A 26898-nucleotide genomic window follows, 5' to 3' on the forward strand; every position below is an offset into this window, starting at 1 on the left:
CTATCTTTAGTTCAATAATATCACAGAGAAAGGGTGGGCTTTTCTGAAAAACCACAACTCACAAGACATTAGTAACCACACCCTGACAACCACCCACAATAACCTAGAAGTGTGACAGTGAGTTTTGCAGGGGCATCATCACTATCCTCAGAACATCTCATTTAGCAGTCACTTGTAACTTAACATTAATGATAAGTTATTTATAGGAAACCATAGAATAACTCAGGGTAGAAAACGCTTTATGAATCATTTTGAAGTAAAAAGCCAGGTAAGTCATTAGTATCTTAATGTATGCAAATTGTAAGATTTAGACATTAGCAGTTAGTGTGCGCAAGGGACTGTGTCTAATGAATGACCACAGGAAGGCTTCTTTTACGGTAAATGATTACCGATAGTGTTTTCCTGCTCTCTCTCGCTCTCTCTCTCTCTGTCTTGTGTGTGGGTTGCTTGGCTTCCTCCCTCTGCCTTGCACACACTCTTCCTTCCTGAGCCTGTAGTTAACCCACTCAGTAAGACTAGACAACACTGTGACTGTGCACAGAGAAAATCCTGTGTGGCTCAGGCATCAGTAAATCACCATCAGCATATACTCTGCATCAGATAGTAGATGCATGTATATGAGCATTTTCTTTTCATTTTATTTCCAAGATCACCATTGTTTTAGGTTCATAATAGTTCTAATACTACATTGTGTATGAAACAGTAATGCTTACATATACATATTTTGATAACCAAGGACATTTTTGTCTGTATAGTTCTAAACAATAATCAGGCTTGTGACTCATGACATGAGGTATAGTGACCTACATCTCTTATATCCGTTAAACCACTTAACCTTTGGCCCTTGTGTAGAATGGAGGATATTTTACACCAGACTGTGCCTATCTCTCCGGCTATTGATGTAGGGGTCAAAGTTAAGGAAGGCATGTTAAGTTTATCTGTCATAAACGCTCAGGCACATACCACTCAACAAACCTTCAATAATTCATTACTCCTCTGTTTGTCCTCAGTCAGTCGACAGATACAAATTTAATGCAGTTTCCAGCATCTGTTGCACACTAACTGCAGGCTATTTTCCTTTTACAGAACTGGTATAGGGCTTTACTTAACTCAACTGCATACTGACATCTAGTGGATAAACATTAGAACTACATATATGTTTCATATATATTTTAATGCTTTGTGTTGCAAATAAGGCTAGTGAAATATTTAAAACGGTGCTTCTCAAGCGGTTGTGGCCTTAGGGCACAACAGAATTAAACTGGGAACATGTCTCTTGCCTATATAATTTGCCTGCTGTTACCAAGTGACATTGTAATGCAAGAATACCATAGTTTCATTGTGCAGTTGACATGACATTTGATTTGACATCAAAAACTAAACACATTAGGAATTGAGAAGTTGATCAACTATTTACTTTGCTGCATGACTGTGTGATCAAAGCCTAGATAGCAGCACATCTGAGGACAGGAGTTGCTTTGGAATATCTATTTTTAATAAAGAATTTTAAATATTCTTTCAGTTAGATGTGTTGCTTTTTCATATTTTAGTAAGATCAAGAGAGTAAAAGAGATGGTGTTTATGATTTATGATATGTTCTTATGTGTTTATGTATACTGTATGTAGTGAATGAATTGTGTTTATGTAAATTTGGTACATGTCCTTACATTGTCTTGAATTCAGTGTACTGTATAAATGTGTGGTAAATATTTGAAAAACTTTTTTTGGTGAAACTTTATTTTATTTCTATTATTCTACCATTTTGGAGAGAAATTAAATTTTAACTTCCTCAGCTCAGACCAGTTTTCTCTGCTGTCTATTATGTATAATTCTCTTGCTTTTATATACTTCATTTATTTATTTATGTATGTATTAATTTGTTCTTCTTTGTGCAGTTTGTACCTGTACAAATTGGGAATTGCCCCTCAGATCCAGGACTTGTTGGGGAAAGTAGACTTTACAGGTATGACACAAAAATCTAAAAATTTAGCTCATGTCCAAAGTACTAGGTCTTCCTGTAAACACAGTACATATTAATACTTTCAGTAGTAATTGTATTAACAATAAATAAATAGTTTTTTTCAAAGGCTAATCCTTAACCTATTACTTCAGTCATAAATATGTGGCACCTGCAAGCACATACTGTACAAGGCTGAACCATGTCTTGAACATATACTCACACACACACTGCCATTCAGAGTTTTTAATGTTTTTTTTTAAGAAGCTTTTTTCTGATTCTGATCAAAGCTGCATTTATCCGATCAAAAATACAGAATAAAACTGTTGAATCTTTTTTTTTTGTGTGTGAAAATTTCTTGAAATTTAAAATAACTATTTTCTATTTAAATATTCTTTAAACAATTTTCAGTCTCATTACTTCAGTCTCAGTGTCACGTGATCCTTCAGAAATCATTTTAATACGTCTATTTATATTCAACAGTGGTACTTCCTATTTTTTGGGGACCTGTGATACATTTTTTCAGGAACCGTGTTTATTCAAAATATAAATTTAGTGTTACAATATACACCACACCCACTATTCAAAAGTTTGGGGTCAGTACATTTTTTTTTTTAGCAGCATAACAGTTTCAAAACTGAAAATAAATCAGCATATTAGAATGATTTCTGAACGATCATGTGACACAAATTCAGCACTGTGTCAAAGAAATTAATTATATTTTAAAGTATATTAAAATAGGAAATCAATATTTCACAATATTACAGTTTTTTTCTGAATTTCTGTTCAAATAAATATTGCCTTGATGAGCATAAGAGACTCTAAAAAAATCTAACTAATACCCAAACTTTTGAATGATATATATATATATATATATATATATATATATATATATATATATATATATATATATATATATATATATATATATATATATATATTAAAAAGCTATATTAATGCCCCACTTGACGGACACACCACTCTCACACAAATCAGAGCAGAGAAACTTGCACACTGCCCCGTGACTTTAATTAATAAAATAGCATACTAGATCTCTTATATTACCCAGCAATGAGGAGGTAAAATCGCTCTTTTAAAGTAACTCAACTCCCAGCTTTGTAGAGAGAGAGATGCACAGATGCAGGTAATTCACAAAATGGCCATATTCGGCCAATGGCCAAAATCTCTCTCTCAAAATGGCCATATTTCTAACATATAAAAACAGTTGACTAATACTAAAAGATTTGCAACTTCCATCTCTTAGCTCATTCTCTTTCAGCATTAAACAGATGCGTTGCGCTCTGTTTCTGTGAACAGTAAACCCAGCCTACTTTGATTTGATCTCAGTTAATTTGACATTGACAAGGCTGAAAATAGGACTTTTAAAGTTTTTCTTTTTCTTTTTTCTTTGTCATCCTCACAAGAGACTGCATAATGGAGTAGACTACAGCAGATCAATGCAAGCATTTGAAATATTGTGTGGGACAGTTTGTCCACTTTTAATTATTGACGGGACTTGTCCCTGAAATGTATTGTAGTGGTGCTCTCTCACAATCACTCAAGCACAGCCATGCAATTAAATCAATAACTGCAAGTGTAGATCCACCTCTGTCAGCTCTGATCACAGGAGAAAGAAAAGCAGAAAAGTGCCTCAGCTTTAAATGACAGTGAACACTCTGCAGAAACCTAGCTGTTTGGGTTTGATTAATGATGGGATTGGAATGACAGGTAATTACTGCTTTAGCTTTAGACTCTTCAGCATATTGTGCTGCTGTTGATAAATATCTCATCAGGAAAACCAAGTTCAAGTCATAATAGTGTGCTTTATAGTGTAATAATGAATGTGAAAACACATTCAAGATTAAAGAATGCTGTTTTTGCAGAAAACCATTTCTTTAGTGGTTTGGTGTTGGCACACTTTGAAGGTGTATTGTAAAATGATTTAAAGTAACAAGGCCCTTGATTTATTCGACGTGAATAAGTACGGATAGCATGTTGGTCACTATTTCTATCTGTGTTGATCATAATAAGTAATAACATAAAAAGATATATGTAAAATATGTAGCCTAATTGATAACATTTCACATTCTCTTTCCACAGAGGAAGAAATCAGCAACATGAGGAAAGAACTGGATAAGTATGGCATCCAGATGCCCACCTTCAGCAAGATCGGTGGCATCCTGGCCAATGAGCTTTCAGTAGATGAAGCTGCATGTGAGGGACTTCACCTGTTTCTCCTATTCATATGTTTAAAATGAATACATATAATCTTCTTGGTCAGGATCACATATATTTGTTCTTTCTTATCTATGTCTGTAGTACATGCTGCTGTCTTTGCCATTAATGAAGCCATTGACAAAGGTCATGCAGAGAGCACAATGGTGGCTCTGCAGAACCCCAATGCTTTACTAAGAAACACACAGAAACCACTGGCCCAGGCCTACCAGGACACACTGAGCCAAGCCAAGAGGAACAAAGAGGACCAGGCTTCGGGACGGGTAAACTAGATATTCATATTACAAGTTTAGAAAAACCCTTCCATTCAAAGTTGTGTGGTTGGTAAGATATTTAATGTATTGTATTTCTGTGATGTCAAAGCAGAATTTTCAGCAGTCGTATGGATATTATACACAAAAATGATCATATTTCTGCCTGTCAGACATTATATTTTTCAAAACCAATGCAAACCAAATTCGTATGTGATTTAAAATCTGATTTAAATTGTTTTTTTGAAATTACGCACAGTATGAACAAAGCCTTATGTTAGCTAGCAGGCTAGCAGTTTCTACACTCACCCAGGACATTCAAAACTGAAGAGATTTTACGCCAGCGCTTCTCCTTCTCCTTATGGTTGTGATATGTGATATTCGACACATTATTACAGACAGCTGTGTAACTACGAAACTTCAAGAAGTGATTTTCTCAGTCTCCAATGAACCCGTTCAGCAGCTGTTTTGCAATCACGAATTGGCAATTGTGAAAGTACTGATGTAATCATATAGCCGTCATCATCCTGATTTCAATCCTTAATATCAAACATGTTTGATGTAATGGGGGCGGCCCTGATTTGTGTGCGAGCAGATCAGGAGGTTCAAGATTCGATCTGTGAACAAGAAAATATCCAAAGGTTGCCTGCAAAGCAAGTTTGTCTGTGTTTCTTTTTGCAGCCTCCTTTTAAACAATCTCCAGCGTTCCTTTACTTGCAAAATCAGCAGGATTTTGATTAAAACATAACAGAATCAGCCTTGTAAGTTAAATGCTGATGCCCTCTAACACTCCTCACACACTCTGCTGACTCCAGTATCACCTGATCTCCCGATGTCGGCTCAGCTGAATAGTCATTTTGTTGTGTGTACACATCTATGGTTGTGTGAGTAGTGTATTACTGCTCAGGGAATGTATTTTTTATTGTTTTATTTTTAGCCTGATGTAAAGACCTTTGCTCACAGGCACAATGGTGATAGCTCATGTCTTGCCGGGATCAAACCAATAGCATTCTCATTACTTTCCATGAGTTTACCCTGTCCTCTGCAACACCAAATCTATGATTTTTTTTTTAATAGATAGTAAAGATCAGTAAATATATTTCTAAAGTTACTGTTGACATGATATTTTCACCAGATATCGGTAACAACCTAAGTAATCCATACATACAAGTGAAACAAAACAATTAAGTTCAATAAAATTGAATGACACTGGGAAAAAGTATTGAGCACGCTTACTGAAATGTATGTCATACTTTGTACAAAAGCATTTGTTGGTAATGACAGCTTCAAGACGCCTCCTGAATAGAGAAACTAGTCGCATGTATTGCTCAGGGGTGATTTCTTCCACGGAGTCTTGAAGGTTCTGTGAGCATCTTCTATGAACTCTGATCTTTAGTTCTGATTTTCTGTTGGATTCAAGTCTGACTGGCTGGGCCATTCTGGCATCTTTATTTTCTTTTTCTGAAACCAATCAAGAGTTTCCTTTGCTGTGTTTGGGATCATTGTCTTTCTGAAATGTCCATTTGTTTCATCTTCATCATCCTGGTACTGTAGGTGTTGGGACTGAACCAGCTAATAATAATTTCCACTGACTAGGGGCAAGATTTTTTTTCTTCTAAATACTGATAGATTTCAGATGGTGTCTTGGCTTTCCATGCCTTTTTGCTCCTCCCTTTCTTCATGTGTCCAATACTTTCCCCCTGTGTCATTCCATTTTATTACACATAATTTCTGAACGTAATTGTTTTGTTTTCTTTGTATTTATGGATTACTTTGGTTGTTACTGACATCTGGTGAACGTGTTATAAAAATGTTAACAGCACCTTCAGAAATATATTTACTGAGAAAAATGGGGATGTGTTCAATACTTATTTTACCCGCTCTATTGTGTGTGTGTGTGTGTGTGTTCAGCGCTCGTCTGTTGCATCTGAAGAGAGAGATGTGTATGAAGAATTGCTGACTCAGCAGGAGATCCAGAGCGGTGTAGACCTTGTGAACAGTAAGTGTTTTATGTGTTCATTTATGTGTTGTTTTTGTTTGAAACAATTAAAACACATCAAAGGTATGACTTCAATTTTTGGAATATTTAATATTTATTACCTTAGATTAAAGTGAGCATAAAAGACCATGTGGATGCTTTCATGGAAATACATGTTATAACATAATATACTGTAACATATTTTGTAATTTAGTGGATAGTTATTTTTGGGATGCCCTGCAATTGATGCATAGTGTATGGTATAGTATAATATGAAAGTAACGTAATAATGATTTTCTCACACTAGCATCAGAAGCTATCCAACAGTTAAATCAGGCTCTTGATGCCGAGGATCAGAAAGCTCTTCTGGCCAGCCTTAGGATGCCTGCACTTGGTCTTGTGGGGGTCCTTGATGACAACTCCAGCTTTTACCTCGAGCACTTCACATCCTACAGGGAGCATAGAGTTAAGGTACTAAAGAGGACTTTTCCGTATCAGGTAAAATTATTTTTCACTCAAATGAGTTTGATGAGAATATTTATTACATCCGTATGCAGGATACTGGTGCAGGTGCTTATCTGGAGAGGGAAGAGATTCAGAGGGTCATCACTTCCTGTAATGAGTTTGCAGAGGCCGAGAAACTAAGTATGACGCACACATACATGTAGCCTTGATGCCTAGAATGTAGTTCATCTGTATTCCATTGTTTCTCATTCAAAATCATGACAAGTGAATTTATAAACAACATTAACAGTGTTAATTCATTAATTTTTACATAGAAAAAATGTGTTTTTAAAGATTTAGTGAACATTAGATAATGGCTGAGGTAATTATAGGGAAACTGAGCTTAAATAGCCAATATTGACCATTATATAACCAAAGTGGACTGATACAGATCAATAAAAAAACTCAGTAAAAGCAGCTGATCACTGATTTAGCACCAGTTTATACAGTATTTCCCTATTAAGTATGTACCTATATGATTCTTTTGTTTGTTTGCCTGATACTACTGATTATTTTGCTCTAAATGGATACAGAGCAGGAAGCGGTTGTTGCGATCAATGAAGCTATCCGACGAGGCGTTCCAGAAGAGACCGTGGAGGCGCTTCTGAACCCAGAGGCTCAGTTACCCATCGTCTATCACACTGCTGCCAGTCTGTACCAGGCCGAGCTCTTCAGCCTGCAGCTGGGCTGTCAGGTCAGTTTCCTTAACTCTCTTATTGCACGTGTAGCTCTTTCTTGTCCCTACTTAGAAATCTAGTTTTCATTTTTTACCATCTCAGAACAAGGCCGGTCTTACTCACGAGGAGCTGTGTGCAGCTGTGGAGATGCTTTCTGCTGTGTCTGTGTTAAATGAGGTTCTGGACACTAAAGACTCTGTGGGTGTCATTGAGCAGCTCAGTGACTCTCCACTGAGCTTCAGTGGTCTGGATGCTGACAATTTACAGAGGTACAGTGATACTACTGACTGAAAAAGAGAGAGGTGTCACACTATGTGGCACACTAAGACACAATTAATTTTTCATTTACTTCATTAAGTGGATGTATTGCTTTGTTAGATATGCAGACACACTGATCCGTCTCAGAGCTGAGTCCCTCGCTCAGGGTCAAGAGTTCCTCACATGGAATGATGTTCAGAAATGCATCGAAACTGTCAATGTCCAGGTGCATGAGGAACATGAGAGTAAGCAAACTTTGAAATATATTGTACAATATCATTCAAATGTTTTTGGTGAGTATGATTTTTACGTTTATTTAGTAAGGATACATTAAATTGATAAAAAGTGATGGTTAAGACATTGGTACTGTAATGTTCCAAAATAATTCTATTTCACAAAAATTCAGTTTTTTTTTTTTTCTATTTTACAAGGAATCCTGAAGTAATGTATTACGGTTTCCACAAATGATTAAAAGGCACAGTTGTTTTAAACATTGATAAGAATAAGACAAAATTAGCATATTGATTTGCATATTGATTTGATTTGATCAGCATATCAGAGTGGTCAGCATTGTCATCGCGGGAATAAATTACATTTTAAAACACAAACAAATAGAAAACAACTATTTAATAATATCTCACTATGTTACTGTTTTTACTCTATTTTAAACAAATAAATGTAGCCTTGATAAACATAAGAAACTTATTTCAAAAACCTTTTTAAAAATCTTACTGAACCCTAAACTTTCAAATAGTAGTGTACATTTCAAAATGTTCACCACAGAAGTTGGGAAAGGAAGTATATCAATAGAATGTATTCAGTTTTAATTAATTTATGTAATATTATAAAAAACAGTCTAAGTGGTCTTCTTAGCAATGATTTGTTTCATAGACATGTCTGTTTTATAGAAAGTTATTCCATAATGTGTATGAATTGAACTTCATTTATCCAATGTATTGAAATCCCACAACAAAAGTTTTATTGAACATTTAAAGATTCTCACAAGTAAACATCAACAACATAGTAAACATAAGCTTTGATTCATTCAATTATAATATTAAACATTATATATGGTCTTGAAACAACATGTTAATGTATAAACAACAAATGTAGGACCTTTTTGTCATTTTCTTAATCAGTGACAATATTTCGTTGAATATTCCAGTTGTTGAGCATATAAAATTCCCATGATCCCTGTTTAGGAGTCATTGCTATCGCTGAGATCAACGAAGCCCTAAATTGTGGAGATCCAGAGAAGACACTCGCCGCCCTCCTACTCTCTACAGCTAAACTACAGGGAGTCAATCCAGCCAACGCCAAACACTATCACAATCTACTGCTGGCTACCAAAGACCTCATCTGCAAGGTGAAACTGAATAACAGTGCCTGACCATTGAAATGTCTAAGAGGTTACATCTGTTATTTCAGACACTCTTTTTCCTGGTCTCAGAGATTTTGTATGCAGCTTGACTTAGTTTCATGTTCACACTTGAGTGTAAGTGGCCAACTCCTGATCAACCCAGGAGCCTCTTCTGAAGAAAAAAGTCAACCATAACATCTTCAACCCACTGTGAAGCCATTTTAGATAAGGAAGTCCCCCTCGCAAAACATCCTGGTATTTAAAAGGACTTAACTCATGGACAAAGCCACCGAAGCACTAGAACTAAAGGGTGTAAACTTGGCTTGGGAAGTCGAAGTCTTTGTGAGGAGATATGAGAGGAAGGGGTCCAGACAGCTGTGGAAAGAACACAGACATACGGCTGCTCTGTAGTAATAATACAAGTCATACTGCTGCTGAGTGTACAGCTTCACATAGTGTGCAAAAAGAAGTGCATTACATGGGGAAAAACACACTAAAAAGATCCCAAACACCAACGTACTGGCCTTTATGTAGTGTTTCCAGTCACGACTGGAACGGTTTAGATGGTAAATGATGGATCCGTAAGCAAATGTGATGACTAGCGATGGCAGGATGAACCCCAGGCAGATCAGACTCAATCTGTATGGAATCAAAGCTCGGTTGAAAGCTTTTTCATACGACTGGATATCATGACACGTCACCATCTTTTGTTCAAGAACTTGGTAGCTTTGCTGAATCATAAACTCAGGTATCATCGCAATAGCAAAAACCATCCAAATGGATAAACTGGTGCAGATCCCATAGTACTTTTTCGACATTGCCCTGTAGATGAACGGGTGGACCACCGCGAGGTAGCGCATCACGCTAATACACATGTGGGCATGGATCGAGCAGTAGATGTTCCCATAAAAGCAGGCAGTCACCATCTTGCAGGCGAGCTCTCCAAAGATCCAGTCATTGTTATTGAGGTGATAGTGGACTCTGAATGTGAGGGAAATGAGCAAGAGGAGGTCTGAAACTGCTAGGCTAAAATATAGGATACTAGTGGAAAGATTCTTTCTTCCACTGAGGCAGGTTAACACAAAGACATTGGAGGGGATCCCGACGAGGATGGCTAGGATGTACGCGGAGGGAATGATCCAAGTGCTGACAATTCCAGTGGTGTGATCGATGACATTGGCACTGGCGTTTATCACAGGCATCTGGAAGGATGAGTTCAAGACTATTGTTCCAGAAAAGGTTTTTGGTTGAGGTGGCTTTTTTGAAAAAATTATTCTGGAATCTTTTGATACTAAAAAAAAAAGTTAGAAAACAATGTTAAAAGACAGATTTATACTGAAAATGTGGGTACATTTAAACTAAAGTAAATATAATTCAACAGAAAATTTTAGATTGGATAATAATTAATAGCAGATATGGCTTCCAAGTTGTATTCAATTTGTATTCAAGATTAACAATAAGAAAAAGAACATTACACATTTCATGCAAATGCATACTTATTTTTGTTACTTTATTATCTAGAACAATCTGGAAAACGCTGAATTGACTTTGAAATGTAAAGTGACCAAATACATTTAAACCATTAGAACAGTTTGAACATTAAAACCATTTGAGACCGTTTTTGAAATTAAATAAAGGTTGTTTGGTTTTAGTGTTTAATATTATAGGCACAGATGTTCTCTGACTAAAAGAGTCAGTTTAAGGGCAATTCAAGTTTTCTTTGCCACAGAAATCCAAATTCATATCTCTACCACATAGCAAGAAAGAGAAAGAGAAAGTTTCTCTCTTACCTGAATCTTGAAGCGAGACCTCAAACATGAATGCTAATAGCAGAAGCACAAAAACTCTCCACATGTTTGAAAGGTTTTTCCAGTTCATTTTTACGAACTACTGTTCCTCAAACTAGACCGGATCTACAAGTGACTCTTTTGAGGATCACTCTCTGGAGTCTAGACAAATAACTGTCAAGTTGGGAGTTAACATCGAAGGGTGTGATAAGTCGCTGGTTTCCTGTCAAGGCCTTAGGGAGTTTGAGTCACGATTACTCAGTCAAAATAACACATTTTTCAGGAATGTCAGGAAATGCTGCGAGACAAGAGGCTTCCTCCAAATGCAACTTATAGAGGAATGTTTAAATGGTATTTCGAAAATGGAAAATGGTCCTTTATTGGATAAATGTATCCCTATATTTTTTTTTTTAAATAAACTTTCTTTCTTTCAGATAAAGAAAACTTTTATTTTTGTCTATTTTGTCTTTTTTAATAAATTATCAGTAGAATGATAAACCACTTCTTCCCTATTACTATGGGAATGTTCCTAAAGGAGGGAAAAGTGATAGACAAAATACTGTACTATATTCTTGTCTCATAAAGGAAAGCAAATCTGTGTTCATGTTTTATTACATTGTCCATCAGTGTCCCTTTATATTCTTTAGTTAAACCTTTGCTCTTAACATATGAGATCATGTTTTGAGTTGCTATATTTACATCTGCTGTGAAAAGCCTGTAGTAGCAGACGATTTGTTTGCCCTGAGCCAGTGTGTTTGACTGTGTGTTGTGTTGTAACAGAGCTCTGGAGATGAATCTGCTGTGCTGTGGCTGGATCAGATCCAGGAGGCCGTGCACACTGCCAACCGGGACCAGGAGGATGCACTCAAAAGTAAGTGTGCAACCAAATATAAGCTGCCTCTTATATCATATTTGATCCATTTTAACATAGTTTGAGGATAGATAATCAAATAAACCTAAATAAGTGTTTATCTTGAAACATTCCTACTGAGAAAATAAAATGAGTTCTTCCGTGTGTGTGAATGATTTCAGTGGCTGAGGCAGTAGCAGACATTAACAGGGCAGTATCTGAAGGAGATGCTAAGGCCACACTTGCTGCTCTGCAGTGTCCTGATGCAGGTCTCCGAGCGGTGCTGTCTGAATGTGATCATGTCTACCACAGCCAGCTCGCTCACTTACAGAGCACTCAAACAGAACAAGGTAACTCTATCACCCTTGATGACTGCAATCTGAAAGGTCTAGCTTTAATCTGAAAATTAACTTATCTGCCTTACTGCCTTACATTTACTGATTCATTTGATTTCAGACTGAGACAAATACATATGTCTGTGCAGGGCTTGAAAATGAAAAGAAAATTAAATCGGTTCACTCCGAGCAGAATCGATATTTTTAAGTTTCTGTTCCTGCGTTCCTCTGAATTATTACCGTTCCGAAACCGGTTCGGGTGGAAAAAATACCAGTTAATAACGTTATTTTTTAAAAACAATATTATGTGTCTATAATTTGCCTAATAATAATGTTAGGCGCGTCGTTTCTATATGCAAGCTTTACAGTTCTTACCGTGTGCGAGCTCGTTGGCTTTGATGGAAGGAGGACACCGACAGAGAGCTCGGCAGATCATAACACTTGATTTATTAAACGTGAAGAGATGAACATTAGGAATTAGCCACATCTGATTACATAGTGTGCGTCATCTCTCTCTCTCTCTCTCTCTCTCTCTACCTCTCATAACTGCGCGCAGACTATTCTCTCCCGCGATTCTAATCGCGCGTTTCTGTTCTCACGATATTACCTTTCTATATTATTTAAAGTTATAGAACATTAATTTTAACCACTCCCTACAATAATAGTAATGCAATGATAATAAAGTACAGCGTTTTATTTACTCAAAAATAAAAATAAAAAATAAAGATCTAACGTCAGTCAATAACCCGCTGTGGTTAGTCATCTTTTCTAGATTTTGGTCAAATGTAGGCTACTTAAAAAAAAAATCTATCAACACTTTAAAGACATCAAAGTTTTTTTTTAAAGATATTTAAAAATATTTGCTACATTGTAAAAAAACGGTTCAGAGCCGTGTCTGTGTGTTTGTAAAGGATTGCATTCACAGTGCTGCCTATCTTAAAAATGTTTTGCAGGAACCAGTGGCAGTTTATGGGTGAAACACAAGATCAAGGATAAATATGACTACTTCTACAACATTGAAAGCAAGGAAGGGACATGGGTTGAGCCGGATCATTTTGTCCATGACAGTTCACAGCTCACCAAAGAAGACATTCAGGTATGTCTTCAAGACAGATATACATTTATAGTTTTTAGTGTTGAATTAAGGTATGTAAGCGCTGTTGTTCATGTTTTCTTTCTCCCTAACCAGAGTGTTTTGAGCAGTGTAACAGCTGAGTATAACAGAGAGCAGCTGTGGTTGGCCAATGAGCCGCTCATCATCCAGCTTCAGGCCCTGATTCGTGGATACCTGGTGAGGCGTGCACACAATGACAGGTTGAAGTACCTGCGAAAGCAAGAGCCGAGTGTCGTCAAACTGCAGGTGCGTAACTGTTTAATCTAAAGTACTGATACTTAACTTGATTACTTGTATGCCAGGCCACTAACAGCCTTTGGTGGAATTGACATTTTCCTGCATGTTATTAGTATCATTAACTGGTATTTAATCAAGTTCTTATTTAATATAATAATATTGTTATGTTAATAATATGTTAATAATATATGAATATATGATTTGAAAGCTCTAAGACTCAACATGTTTGAATTGTTTAGCATTAAAAATTAAATTATTATTTTATAGTATTATTTCTGTTATTTTTAAAAGTGGATTGTTTATTAAAGAAAACAATTATAGTGAGTAGTTTCATCGCTTTTTTTAATATGAAATGTACACATCAAAAGCATGCTTACTCTTCTGTTAACTTTTCAAAACATTAAGAGTCAATACAATTAGCAATAGCAACAATATATCAACATTATATAAAGATCATATTTAAAAAAGGATTTAGTAACCATATTGGCTATAGTTGTTTCGTATTCTTTACAGATCAGTTCAAAAGAAAATAAACTACCAATATTCTCTAGGAACAAATATGTGATGTGGTCTGTTTCACGTGTGGTTTGGTTTATGATTACAGGCATCCTGGAAGGGCTACAAACAGAGAAGAGTGTATAAAGACAGACTAAAGACCTTCCAAGACAGTGTGAGCAGTGCGATTAAGGTAACGGTCCTATAACTCATGCTCATTTATTTCACTCTTTCTTCATATTTTTCCTTGTTGCTCTGAAGTGCAGGATTCATCATATGAAAACTAGTTTCCTCTATAATTTAGTTACAGTCGCTGGTGAAGATGTGGAAAGCTAAACAAAGCTACAGGAGGAGACTGCAGTACTTCAGGGACCATGTAAGTCACACACAAGCTCTGATGTGCACGAGCAGCTGCTTTATCATTTATACTCATGAAAATGGCATATTCTGTGTGTCATGTTCAGGAGAAAGAAATCGTGAAGATTCAAGCTTACCTTAAGGCTAACAAAGCAAGAGTTGATTACAGAACCTTGAGTAAGTCAATACATTATATTTAATATGTTAATGAGTTGACATTTACTTGCATAGACAGTTGATTGGTTTGTAAGGTAAAAATGATTGTGTTCTTCTGTTTATCAAACAGCCGGTGCTCAGCACCCCCCTCTCTCAGTGGTCCGTAAATTTGTGCATTTGCTGGAACAAAGCAGCCTTGATTTACAGGAGGAACAGGAAGTGACACGGCACAGAGAGGAAGTGGTCACCAAGATTCGATCTAACCAGCAAATGGAAAAAGATCTGAATTTGATGGATATTAAGATTGGCCTGTTGGTGAAAAACAGGATCACACTACAGGTTAGACACAGATGCGGTGGTTTTAAATGATCCATAAAGCTGAACAATCTCTTTGAATTGCTTTTTGGATATACTTTTTGGATATATCCTTTGATATGTGTAGGTTTCTGTTTTCCCATGATGTGAAGTGCTACTGTAAGCAAATACACATCACTGAGAGAAAACAACAAGAACAGCATATTTGTTTTCTTAGGAGTCTCATGAGAGTAGAAGCAGCTACAGATGTCCAAACCAGTCGAGTGTGAACAGATTTTTCCATCTTCTGCTCTGTTGTCTCCTCTGGTAGGATGTGGTGTCCCACAGCAAAAAGATGAAGAGCAAAAAGAACAAAATGAGCAAAGAAGATCTGGCCATGGGGGAAAAGCAGGGCATCAAGGGTCTGAGCAAAGAGAAGAGGAAGAAACTGGAGGCCTATCAGCATCTTTTCTACCTTCTACAAGTGAGATGAGGAACTTTGGCACAAATTTAAATAATTTAAGAAATAGATTGGAATGCTGAATCGCAACAGGAGCTGACCAAAGGTTTTAATGGAATATTCCCAAAATATTTGCACTGATTGTCGTGGAAAATTATTTTACTCGTGTAAAAAAAAAAAAAAAAAAAAAAAAACATAATTTATTAATTACAAAAAAAATTATATAATATTGAAATATATCATTTTGAATAGATTTTATACATTTACAGAATGCATAAAACTCCTAAATACTGTATAAATACCTTTTTAATCAATTAGTTTTTTTTTTTTTCATTTAACAGACCAATCCTTCATACCTGGCCAAGCTAATCTTCCAGATGCCCCAGAACAAATCCACCAAGTTCATGGACACTGTGATCTTCACGTTGTACAACTATGCTTCAAACCAGAGGGAAGAATACTTACTGCTCAAGCTTTTTGAGTCAGCCTTGCGAGAAGAGATCAAGTAAGATATATCTTAGATACTGTATACACTTATCGTTTCTATCTTAAAGATTATATTTTAAGGATAGAGAGACTGTTTGTTAGCTTGAGCATGCAAAAACAGCACTGTTTTGGAGAAGCCAGTGTACCTCTGAATTCAGTCAAATATCTGTGATACACTGAGTATGGCAAATATCATTGTTCCTCTGCTGTCATCTGTGGCAGATCTAAGGTGGATCATATCCAGGAAATAGTGACAGGGAACCCTACAGTCATTAAGATGGTTTTGAGCTTTTACCGTGGTGCTCGCGGGCAGAACGCTCTCAGACAGCTTCTAGGTCCTGTGGTGAAAGAGATCATCGAGGACAAGAACCTGGGCATCAACACTAACCCTGTAGACATCTACAAGGCCTGGGTTAATCAGCTAGAGACCGCTACGGGAGAAGCCAGGTTTAAACATGCACACACCACCCATTTTTTTATTTTCTACATATATTATACCTTTTTATTTAGACTTCTTGACATCCATTTCCATCCATTTTTGTTAGCGAATTTAAATTTTTCCATACTATTTAAAAATTATAACAATAAAAATTGCGTGACCCAAATAAACAAGCTTATTTCTATGTATTACTGTTTAAAAGTTTGGAGAAGGGTTCGTTATTAGAGAAATTAATGCTTTTATGAAGTGAAGATGCATTCTATTTATCAAAAGCAATAGTAAAGGCTTTTACCTTGTGACAAAATACCTATATATTCAAAATAAATAATGTTTCTTTTTAAATTTCAGTTCATGAAGGAATCCTAGAAAAAAAACACATTATGGCTTCCACAAAACAATTAAGCAGCACAACTGTTGTCATTAATGATTTTATTTCTGAATTTTTACTGCTGTTGTTGGACTTGTAGTAAGCTGCCATATGAGGTCACGCCAGAGCAGGCTCTGTCACACGAGGAAGTGAGGGCTAAACTGGAATCCTCCAATCAGGTGCTCCGGACGGTCACAGACAAAGTGCTCGGCTCAATCATGTCATCGCTGGACACCATCCCGTAAGAATGAAGACCATCTCTGCCTTTCAAGCAGATGTTCAGTTCTGATTCATGCAATTCATTTTCATATTGCCTGTTATGTTTGTCAGATGTGCCTATAGCATTATGAAGGATTCCTTCATATGCTAACTTTATTCAATGTAACAGTGTCATTGTTGCCCCAGGGGGCAGTACAGTAGTTCAAAATATGAAGTCAGTTTAAAACAAGATACATTCTCAACACATAGCATTGTGTAATATTTTGCTCAGGCATTACAGTCGTCTCATTATTTTAAGGTATGGCCTTTTTTCTGCTGCTGATCTGACTTTTACTTTTGCATCATTTGATCTGTTTTCTTTTGCATGCAGCTACGGCATGAGATATATTGCTAAAGTTCTAAAGGACACGCTTCATGAGAAATTCCCCGACGCCACACAGGATGAATTATTAAAGGTCAGGATTCCCTTGCATCCATCCAAATGTCTAGTTTAAAATAAGTATTCACTAGGCCTGTCTGCAAAACTGTTTTCCTACTTGAACTGTAGCTGTAATTGCTTATCACACCAAACCAAAACTGCTTGAAGATTGAATGTCTTAAGAGCCCAGAAAAATATTGGTTCACATGAAATAAGCGCCGTCTGAATCTTCTTCCCACAGATTGTTGGGACTCTGCTCTATTACCGTTACATGAATCCTGCCATTGTGGCTCCAGATGGCTTTGACATCATTGACATGACGGCCGGAGGACAGGTGCATTCGGAGCAGAGGAGGAACCTGGCATCTGTGGCTAAGATGCTACAGCATGCTGCCGCTAACAAGCTGTTTGAGGACGAGGGCGACTACCTCACCCCTATGAACAGCTACATCTCCCAGACCTACCAACGGTTCAGGTGAGGATAACAGAGCACTCCATCAGTGTGAGTCACAGACGATAATGTTTTTCCAAACCTTTGTTTTTGGAGCAAAAAGAAGAATGTCTCCGTGTTTTTTTTGTCCATAAAATGAAAGTCAGCAGGATCCAATGTTGTTTGGACATTAGGGCAAAGTACTTACATTCCATACTTGACAAAATCTGTCAACTTCTGCAAGAGCTGTTTTTATATATTTGGATATTTTCATAGAGTAATCAGCATAAATGAGTAACTTGACAAATTGAGCAATACTGTTAACTTAGAAGACATATTAGGGTTGTTTGTAAAGAGAATTTTCCATTGAATCTGCTTATTTAATTACCTATAAACTAAAGCATGTCAAAATTATTTAGGAAAATAATAGTGATAAATGTTGCAATGCAAAAATTAGTGCACCTCCTGAAAGTTACAAAATAAAACTAAATCAAGGCAATTTTGGATCAGCAGGTGAGTATGTTGAACCAAAGAATGTTTTTTTGATTACATAGCCCACTGATACATTCTCAGACTTCTAATGTTTACAACAATGTAATCACACAGGAGAGTACTATCATGAGATGTATTTCATTACTCAAAAGAGTAAGCGGTACGAGAATCACATCAAAATCGTATCAAGTGTGGAAATAAAGCAAAGGTAACAAAAAATGGAATTACACAAGCTCCTTGAAATAATCAGGCCTGCATGGTATTTTAAGCTTTTATTCCACACTGGATTTACATACAGTAGCCAAAGCAACAAGCTCATTTAGCCTTTTCCAAGGAACATATTAACAAAATAAAATAAGTCATAAATAAGCTTTCCATTGATGTATGGTTTGTTAGGACCGGACAATATTTGGCCGAGATACAACTATTTGAAAATCTGGAATCTGAGGGTGCAAAAATTTTTAAATATTGAGAAAATTGCCTTTAAAGTTGTCCAAACGAAGTGCTTAGCAATGCATATTACTAATCAAAAATTAATTTTTAATATATTTACGTTAGAAAAATTACTTCTTGATGGAACACGATCTTTACTTAAAATCCTCATGATTTTTGGCATAAAAGAAAAATCTATAATTTTGACTCATTCAATATTTTGTTGGCTATTGCTTCAATTATGCCTGTGCTACTTAAGACTGGATTGGTGCTCCAGGGTCACAGATAGGGTTAAATGGGTGCTGAATGTGTGAGTAGTCAATGTTTTATCAACTTCATGTAATAAAATAACTTGAAACTACTCTCTTATTACAATAATCATATATATTTTTTAATATTAATTAATTTAAGTGTTAACATTTTATGTAGAATCTGATGAGTAGAACAAAAGATTTGAAACAATCACAGATCTGAGGGTCAGGACAGGCTGAGGGTAGATGGAAATGGTGGTGAAAGGTTTGGAAGTGTTTTTGTGTGAAAGACATCAGCAGAGAGGACGGACATGTGTTCCCACTTCAGACACATTCGTGTGTGTGTGTGTGTGAGGAGGCTGGAAGTGCTAAATGACCTTTTGCCCAAAGCCCATCATTCCCATGCTTACTGGAAACGCTGTTTTTTCTCCTCTCAGATTCTCAGTAACTTCTCTGCCTGATTACAAGTCTGTGATAGACCTACTAGTTTACACTTGAGCTTGATTACTGCAGTTTAGCATGTGCCCTTCTCATTCAGGTCTACTTGACATTATACAGTTGTTGTTGTTTTTTTAATCTTGCTTTATTTTGCTGGTTGCAACAAAATTTCTGGTTGCACAAAGATTTATCAAAATATCAACAGCTGATATTGACAAAATTCTTCACTCATGTCTTTTGCCTAATTTCATGTTTTCGACTACTCATTTTAGCATTTTGATATATATATAATTCTGAAGAAGGAAATCCACTGATTTAATATATATATATATTTTCTTTTTTCATTTCAGGGGCTTCTTCCAGGCAGCCTGTGACGTTCCAGCTCCTGAGGAGAAGTTTAATGTGGACGAGTACTCTGACATGGTGACACTCAGCAAACCCATCATCTACATCTCTATTGAGGAGATCATCAACACACACTCTGTAAGACATACAACTTAACATGCTACTGAGAATTACATATGGAGATACAGTTAATGCTTAGATTACAAGGGAAAAAAATGAAAAATGCACAGATGAGTAAGATTTATAATATGCATTTAAAAAATAGATAGGGTAAATTTATATTTCATGCCAAATTCAGTAGAAGAGATGACCTCTTCTTTTAATCTTATTTCTGGGCTGTTCATATGAAAGAGGGAATCCAGTTTAGAGACACGTCTCATCAAAACGTGCCGTTTCAGCCTTTACTGTTGGGCCGTGATCTGGAATGTGAAGTCAAATGCTTTTTTTAGATCTGCAACTCATTGTGATTAAGTTTCATTAGCCACCTATGAGTCATGAGAGGAGCCTTCTGTGAGGAAGTGACATCATGACCTTTCCCCTCTCTGTCAAGTCTCTACATTCCTTCAGTTGAAAAACAAAAAACAAAAAAACAGACATTTCATTTCGGGATGTTTCTCATTAAGCAGCACATAGACAAACAGATGTGATGTCAATTTGAAGCAGTATGGCTGTAATGTATAGTACGTTGTATGAGAGATACAGTATTTTATGATTTAAAAAGATCCTATTGACTCCTAATCTTGGGTGCTGTTTTGTTTTCTCTGCCAAATTGTAATTGTAAATCTACTGGAAACAAACAATTAAGTCATCATCTTATTTATGTTGCCAATTAAAAATATCATACACACAAAGACGGGGAATTTAAGAACTTTAGATTTTATATTTATGTATTTACAATGTTTTTATTTAAAGTGACTTAGATAGCACTTTAAGGCAGACATATTTTCATGCATTGCCAGGAAATGAACATATGCATTTGGCATTGCTAGCACAATAATCTACTCTTTGAGATGCAGCAAAGTCACTTTGACATATCTATAAAATGACAATACATCAGACTTAACATATATCATACTTAACAGTACATGTACAGTATTAGAACAATTCATAGAATCTTCTGGGTTTTGCTGTGAATGTAACATGATACTCACTGTTAGTAGTAATAACAATTGCAATCAGGGTTTATCTTGATCCAAGCTGTGTGATGATAAGTATTATTGTGTTTTATAGTCTGTACAGAATGCTTGTAGCTGGAATACATAAATTGGCTTTTTTTCTTCTAGTTGGTGTTGGAACATAAGGAAGCTATTGCTCCAGATCACAGTGATCTTCTGCATGAAGTCCTGAAGGACTTGGGGGAAGTTCCTGACGTCGAGTCGCTACTTGGTAAAATTATAACAAATGCAAACAAATAATTTCATTCATTCACTCAGAGCAGCTTTCAAACACCAGCAGTTTGAAACCAGATGAATATGTCCTCACTGACAGCTGATTAAAAGAAAACTGAATGTGAATCTCTGACACCCAGGTGAAGGAGCTTTGGATGCAGATGACCCCAGCAAGGAGAACTCATTGAGTCAACTGTCCAAAACAGAGGTCTCCCTTACCCTCACCAACAAGTTTGAGCTGCTGGATGGAGATGACAAAGACACGAAAGGACTGATGATGAAGTAAGTGAGCAAGTGTTTCATCACTTCTTTCAGCTGCCTTAATGTGTAAAATGTCCTAACATATAACTATCTCTTTGCTCACACTCAACATTTCTTCACTGTCTTCATTTCCTGTCTTCATATCTCTCCTTACCCGTAGGAGGAAATGGTTTGGTGTCCCGTTTTATCTTTCCCAGTTCTAAAATGGGCCTTTTTTTAACCAGCTTGTGTAATTAGAATTATTCAGTATAGGCTTGTTCACACCAAGACGGATGTTCAGTGCAAAAATGTTATGCAATAAACATTTTTATTTAAGTGAACAGCAGGTAATAAAAGACAAACTTTCATATGCCATTAATGCAACAGAGTTGTTTAATGTAGAGGTATTCTAATTTCTTTTTCATCGCAATGCAAAGAAAACCGGCCAACCAGAAGCTGCATGATTTTGGTTATGTGGAATTATAGTTTGGAAAAATTATTTGGAAAAAGTCTAACTAGTAAAATGTTTACATGTTATTTGAAAACTATAGTACAAGTATATAAATAAATACAAATAAAAAGAGACTCATGTTTATGATCTCTGCTGAATAAAGTGATTCATTCTTTTTTTTTCTGAGGAAATCCATTTCTCAAATCCTCAAACACATCACATCTTTTTGGGGTGAATTATGTCTTATTCCTCTCATCGCGAAGCAAACAGTAAAATAAAAAAACTTGAAGAACAGTCTTGCTGTTTTTCTTCTGTGTGGGTGTATTCAAGCCGCGCACTTCAGTTTGAATCTGAATAGCGCGTTCAGTGCGGGGGCGGGATCACATTAGATATAATGAAGGGAGACGTGAAAAACGAACGTCGCGATGTTTTCATATGGATTACTTTATCACAGAATATCTGTTTTCGGCGGCACTTGTTTAGTTTAAAAGTAGACATGTCCAGCTTTCTATAGATATCTCTCTCATGTCTCTTTGTTGAGTATTCACTGAGTTACAGTTCATTTTAATGACGCTTGTCTAAATGAAGATCAGCACAGACAAAGGCTGCAGACAGCAACACATTGTTTATTATATTTATTTTATAAGTGCACAAACGTTTGTTGTTTGTTATTATGTCTGTATACCAAAAAAGTAGACCCTTTCTCGGCAGAAAATGACTCATAACGCGTATATGTGTTAATCGACTCCAGAGGGTTAAAGATGCCTTAAGGACGGGAGGTCATCACGTGCTTGAAATGTAATTCTCTAAGGAAACATTTGTCGACTATCATTTGCTGGCCAGTATTGTCCAGGCACGTAAGTCCTTAACTCTAGCTTTCTAGTCTATCTTCGGGAAGGAAGCAGGAACACTGACGTCACTGCTCATTGTCTATGTTTATATCTGCTCCATTTCCACAGAAAAAAAAACACAGCATCTGTGAAGCCCCAGTGACCCAGACGTGTATGATCTTCTGTTTACAGACTGCATGAATATCAGTTACTGTAACCAGCTAGTTTGAGACAAAACACAAATTAGTCTGCACTTTACAGGCATTTTTGTATGCTTACACTACCAGACAAAACTGTTCCAAACCTGCATGACATTCTTTCTTCTTCTGTGGAACAAACATAAAGATATTTTGAAGAATACTCTAGTACAAAGAATATAAAATGTTAAATGGACCTCACTGATTGTGTGTGTGTATATATATAACATTTTAATTCAGTCCATACATTTGTTAAGTTGGGATTTTTCACCCAAAATTAAAAATCTGTCATTTTTTCCTTTATGTCACCAGCATATGGCAGTCTTGATCAAATCTCGATTGCCCCGTGAAGTAGTCTTGCATTGCATTATTTTCTGGACAATGTCAGCCTGTATCTTAACAGACGAGACAACACAAAACGTGAAGCACTCTGATATTCCTAACTAGGACATCCTTCTCTGTTTGCCTGTCATTTTGCAGAACAAAGAAACTGATAGTGGATGTTGTGAGAATTCAACCCGGGGAAACACTCAATGATATCCTAGAAACTCCTGCCTCTGCTCCACAGGTATAGTAGGCTCTTGAATTAATGATAAAGACTGAACAGAGGTCAGTCATCCAAAAGATTGAAATGAAATGACTTTGCCTCAGTCAGCCGTCGCTCTCTCTCTGATGCTGTAGGAGGCAGAGCACACTAAGCTAGTAGAGCGACAGGTGGTGCAGGACTCTCAGACTCCAGAGGGGCTGAAGAGCAGCCAGGCCATGCTGGAGGACCGCCAGCTGCCTCTGGAGCAGAAGAAGAGAAAGATCCTCAGGAACCTGAGAACTCTGGAGCAGGCTGGTCTGGTCAGCTCAAAACACAAGTACCAGGAAGTCATCAATGACATATCCAAGGTCAGGCCTTAATGACCTCAGTCAGTGGGGGCAGAACTATTTAAAAAGATGTTGGGGCTTGTTGAAAAGTGATAATTGTCTATTGGACAAATGTAGCTATAATGATTGCTTCTGTATTAAATCATACCATGACCTTGTTCCTGGAGGACTGCAGGGTAACATAAACACCTTCCATTAGTTCATGTCTATACATGTTGTAATAACATACATTTTTTATTTGGCAGGACATTCGCTACCAGCGACGCTACAGGCAGAGGAGGAAAGCAGAGTTGGTGAAGCTTCAGCAGACTCTGACTGCGCTCAACTCAAAGGCAGCTTTCTATCAGGAACAGATCAACTACTATGACACATACATTAAAACCTGTCTGGATAACCTTAACAGAAAGTGAGTGAAAGTGAAGTTCTCATACAAATGCACTCATGATAATGGGCCTACTGTATATGTGCCTTTTAAAAAACACTTAAAATATCAAACAAATTTAAAGGCAGGGTAGGTGATTCGGTTCAAGAACATTTTTGTTATGCTGGTTGAAAGTATCTTCATATCTTGATAGCAATCACTACGTTAGGTGGTCTACATTTATTTATATGTAATTATATCATCTGTGGAAGGCAAAATATGTATTTGCATACCTCTGTGCCACCTGTTTGCGCAGGCATGATTTGTCATCAGCGCACTCCAGCAAGAATGAAAGGCATTATTATTGTAATATTATGTGCGTTGTACTGTAATGTTTCTCAACGGTGAATGAAACATGAGTTAATTCACCAGTGCTATCTTTCATCATGTCTCTGGTCTGCCTGAGCCACTGAATGTGTTCGTGTATTTTATGAGGAGGCATGGCTTTGCAAAGTGGTCATGCAGGGAGGGTGGGATCTTGCTTTCAAAGCTAACTTGCTATCGCTAGCCTTTCCGAAATCGCCTATCCTACCTTTAAGGGATCAATAAATAAAACAGCAAACAGTTCATAAAGTAATATTTTCAATACAAATAAATAATGCTAAACCTTAAAATTATTATTTTCATTATGATCATGATAACCTTCTTTTTTCTGCTGATTTGAGGTAAAGCACGTTTGATGTCAACATCAATTTGTTCATTTATCAATGTAATTAGGTTATTATTTAATCGGCTATTTATTTAGTTTAACCTCACAACTAACTTTATCAGTTTTGTCTATTTATCCTCATGTTTAGACATTTATTTTCTCATTTGATATATTAATATTTAATGATTAGTGATTGCCACAATGGAGCCCTGATACACAATGGCTTGAAAGGAACTTGGAAATTAGAAAGTGTCTACTGTCAATTCTTATAAGATATATAATATTTTATTGATGGTTGTTTTGCAATCAGGAATTCACGAAGGTCCATTAAACTGGACAAAAAGGAAGAGGAGAAGAGCAGTAAGAAGTCCAAGGCCTCGTCTCTGAAGTACACAGCTGCCAAACTCCATGAGAAAGGAGTCATTCTGGAGATTGAAGGCCTCCAGACTAATCAGTATGTTCTTCCTCTTTGCACCATTACTTTTCATTCTACTCATAATTCATATTTGTATTCATAATTAGGAACTTCACATTGAATATCAAATATGTAATATCTAAACTGAACTTTCTAATATTTAAAGTTAACCACCCTGTTCTGGTCTTCCTCATACAGTCCAAAGTGGAGTTTAGCCAAATAACTTAAGGCAGATCAAAATAATATTAAGATGTCATCTTTTAGTGCTCAGTGATTTAGTTGTTCAATTTGTTGTCAATCTCAAGAATGTCATTTTGCAACACTGAAATTATTTGCACTGTAAAGATGTACAGTATTAAGCTCAGCCTATTCCAGTACTTCAGTCAGTGTTTTGTACATTTCAGGTTAAAGAATGTCATGTTCGACATTTGCCCTTGTGAGGAAGTGGGGGACTTTGAGATAAAGGCCAAGTTTATGGGAGTTGAGATGGAGAAGGTGCAACTGCATTTCCAGGTCAGTTCCCATGTGCACAGAGGCACATGCAGGATTTTAGGATACTGCATTTATATACACACCAATACAGAAGTGATTTTCACTTCTTGCATATGTTATATTTTAATTATTATTATTATTATCAGGACCTGTTGCAGCTCCAGTATGAGGGAGTAGCTGTCATGAAAATGTTCGACAAGGCCAAAATCAACGTCAATCTACTGATCTTCCTTTTGAACAAAAAGTTCTATGGAAAGTGAACATCCCTTGGAGTTAATTCAGTGAAAATATGTTCAGTGAAAAATATTAACTTGCTACCAGAGTCTCATTTTAGATGATAGTTTACACAAATTGTACAAAAGAACAGATTGTGCCTTTGGTTTTTAAATGTTTTTGTAAAAGCAATTTCTCTGAGCATTCAGTGTATTTGTGCAACTGTGTTAGCAGGTCTTCTGTATTTCATTAACTATACAGATAGATCTTACTATTCTAAGAATTAAACAAAGCTGTACTTACAAATCTTACATTTGAAAGAAAATGTAATCAAAACGATTTATGTCTGTTTTTCTTTTCTTTCTTTTATTTTGGAAAATTGTGTATGGATTATATTTTCCAATACAAGTGTAATTGAAGTATATATTTTATAGCAAGTAATGTATTGAATGCTGCAATGTTTTAATATCTTAGAAATGAATAAGATGAATGTCTTTTAATGATAATGCACTACTGCCATATGGCCGTTAAATAAGATAAACAAGAGACTTTTCACAAGACAGTCATGAACTAGTGCCTTTCATTTCTAAGTGCTCAAATGTGCATCTTTATAAAGATACTTATTAAACAGCATTCCTAAAAGTTTTAGTTAAAAAAAAAATGACAATGTTATTTGCTGAGAAAATGGATTAATATTATTGATTTTAAATAAATACAACTATCATACATCAAAGTGAGTTTTTTTTCACACAGTATAGGTGAGACTGGATATATCTGACTCAAGGGCTGTATTATGAATCAAAAGCCTAATCATATAAATGCAGAAGTTTATGGCTATTTCAAATTGACATTTTTGTTATTACTATTCTCTAAACAAATTTGTACTGTATAGTTTAATGGCATTTGGTTAATAAACACAATATACTGTAAATACTGTTAAAACTGTCACTCTCCTTTTTGAGTGTGCATGATACAAACCTAATTTTATATATATGTACGATATATACCTTTCCAACGATATATTGTTTCTCCAGATTAGATTAGATTTAATTGTAATCTAGAGAAGTAAATGCAGATGTCCTGCATATGGAACAGGGTGACAGTTAAG

General features: G+C 36.2%; 2 protein-coding genes across 2 annotated transcripts in view; one reads left to right on the forward strand and one right to left on the reverse strand.

Moving 5' to 3' along the window:
- The window catches only part of iqgap2 (IQ motif containing GTPase activating protein 2), a 49900-nt gene extending 23382 nt beyond the window's left edge, over positions 1 to 26518 (forward strand). The window contains exons 6-38 of the mRNA XM_026211380.1: positions 1896 to 1963; positions 4058 to 4171; positions 4277 to 4455; positions 6355 to 6442; positions 6729 to 6892; positions 6979 to 7066; positions 7459 to 7619; positions 7705 to 7871; positions 7981 to 8105; positions 9063 to 9226; positions 11788 to 11878; positions 12040 to 12207; positions 13146 to 13288; positions 13382 to 13552; positions 14148 to 14231; positions 14343 to 14414; positions 14503 to 14572; positions 14682 to 14890; positions 15177 to 15329; positions 15647 to 15810; positions 16014 to 16238; positions 16698 to 16838; positions 17187 to 17271; positions 17476 to 17708; positions 19627 to 19759; positions 20905 to 21007; positions 21150 to 21291; positions 23208 to 23295; positions 23409 to 23621; positions 23846 to 24006; positions 24981 to 25124; positions 25490 to 25598; positions 25724 to 26518. Of these exons, the coding sequence (XP_026067165.1) occupies positions 1896 to 1963; positions 4058 to 4171; positions 4277 to 4455; positions 6355 to 6442; positions 6729 to 6892; positions 6979 to 7066; positions 7459 to 7619; positions 7705 to 7871; positions 7981 to 8105; positions 9063 to 9226; positions 11788 to 11878; positions 12040 to 12207; positions 13146 to 13288; positions 13382 to 13552; positions 14148 to 14231; positions 14343 to 14414; positions 14503 to 14572; positions 14682 to 14890; positions 15177 to 15329; positions 15647 to 15810; positions 16014 to 16238; positions 16698 to 16838; positions 17187 to 17271; positions 17476 to 17708; positions 19627 to 19759; positions 20905 to 21007; positions 21150 to 21291; positions 23208 to 23295; positions 23409 to 23621; positions 23846 to 24006; positions 24981 to 25124; positions 25490 to 25598; positions 25724 to 25837 (4534 nt within the window). The 3' untranslated portion in view covers positions 25838 to 26518. The remainder of the gene's footprint in view (positions 1 to 1895; positions 1964 to 4057; positions 4172 to 4276; positions 4456 to 6354; positions 6443 to 6728; positions 6893 to 6978; positions 7067 to 7458; positions 7620 to 7704; positions 7872 to 7980; positions 8106 to 9062; positions 9227 to 11787; positions 11879 to 12039; positions 12208 to 13145; positions 13289 to 13381; positions 13553 to 14147; positions 14232 to 14342; positions 14415 to 14502; positions 14573 to 14681; positions 14891 to 15176; positions 15330 to 15646; positions 15811 to 16013; positions 16239 to 16697; positions 16839 to 17186; positions 17272 to 17475; positions 17709 to 19626; positions 19760 to 20904; positions 21008 to 21149; positions 21292 to 23207; positions 23296 to 23408; positions 23622 to 23845; positions 24007 to 24980; positions 25125 to 25489; positions 25599 to 25723) is intronic.
- f2rl2 (coagulation factor II (thrombin) receptor-like 2) lies at positions 9233 to 11390 on the reverse strand. The gene is made up of 2 exons (XM_026211382.1): positions 11011 to 11390; positions 9233 to 10511 (listed from the first exon to the last, which is right to left on the reverse strand). The coding sequence occupies exons 1-2, from the start codon at positions 11096 to 11098 to the stop codon at positions 9490 to 9492; spliced, it is 1110 nt and encodes a 369-aa protein (XP_026067167.1). The 5' UTR covers positions 11099 to 11390; the 3' UTR covers positions 9233 to 9489.
- Positions 26519 to 26898: the final 380 nt, after the last annotated feature.

This window comes from Carassius auratus, chromosome 30 (assembly GCF_003368295.1).
Source record: "Carassius auratus strain Wakin chromosome 30, ASM336829v1, whole genome shotgun sequence".
In the NCBI taxonomy this organism is placed as follows: Eukaryota; Metazoa; Chordata; class Actinopteri; order Cypriniformes; family Cyprinidae; genus Carassius; species Carassius auratus.

Excerpts from the sequence above, each read along its gene's own strand:
- f2rl2 (XM_026211382.1), bottom strand. The coding sequence starts at position 11,098 with ATGAACTGGAAAAACCTTTCAAACATGTGGAGAGTTTTTGTGCTTCTG. Across the intron at positions 10,512-11,010 it reads GGTCTCGCTTCAAGATTCAG|TATCAAAAGATTCCAGAATA; the intron begins GTAAGAGAGAAA and ends TTTTTTTTTTAG.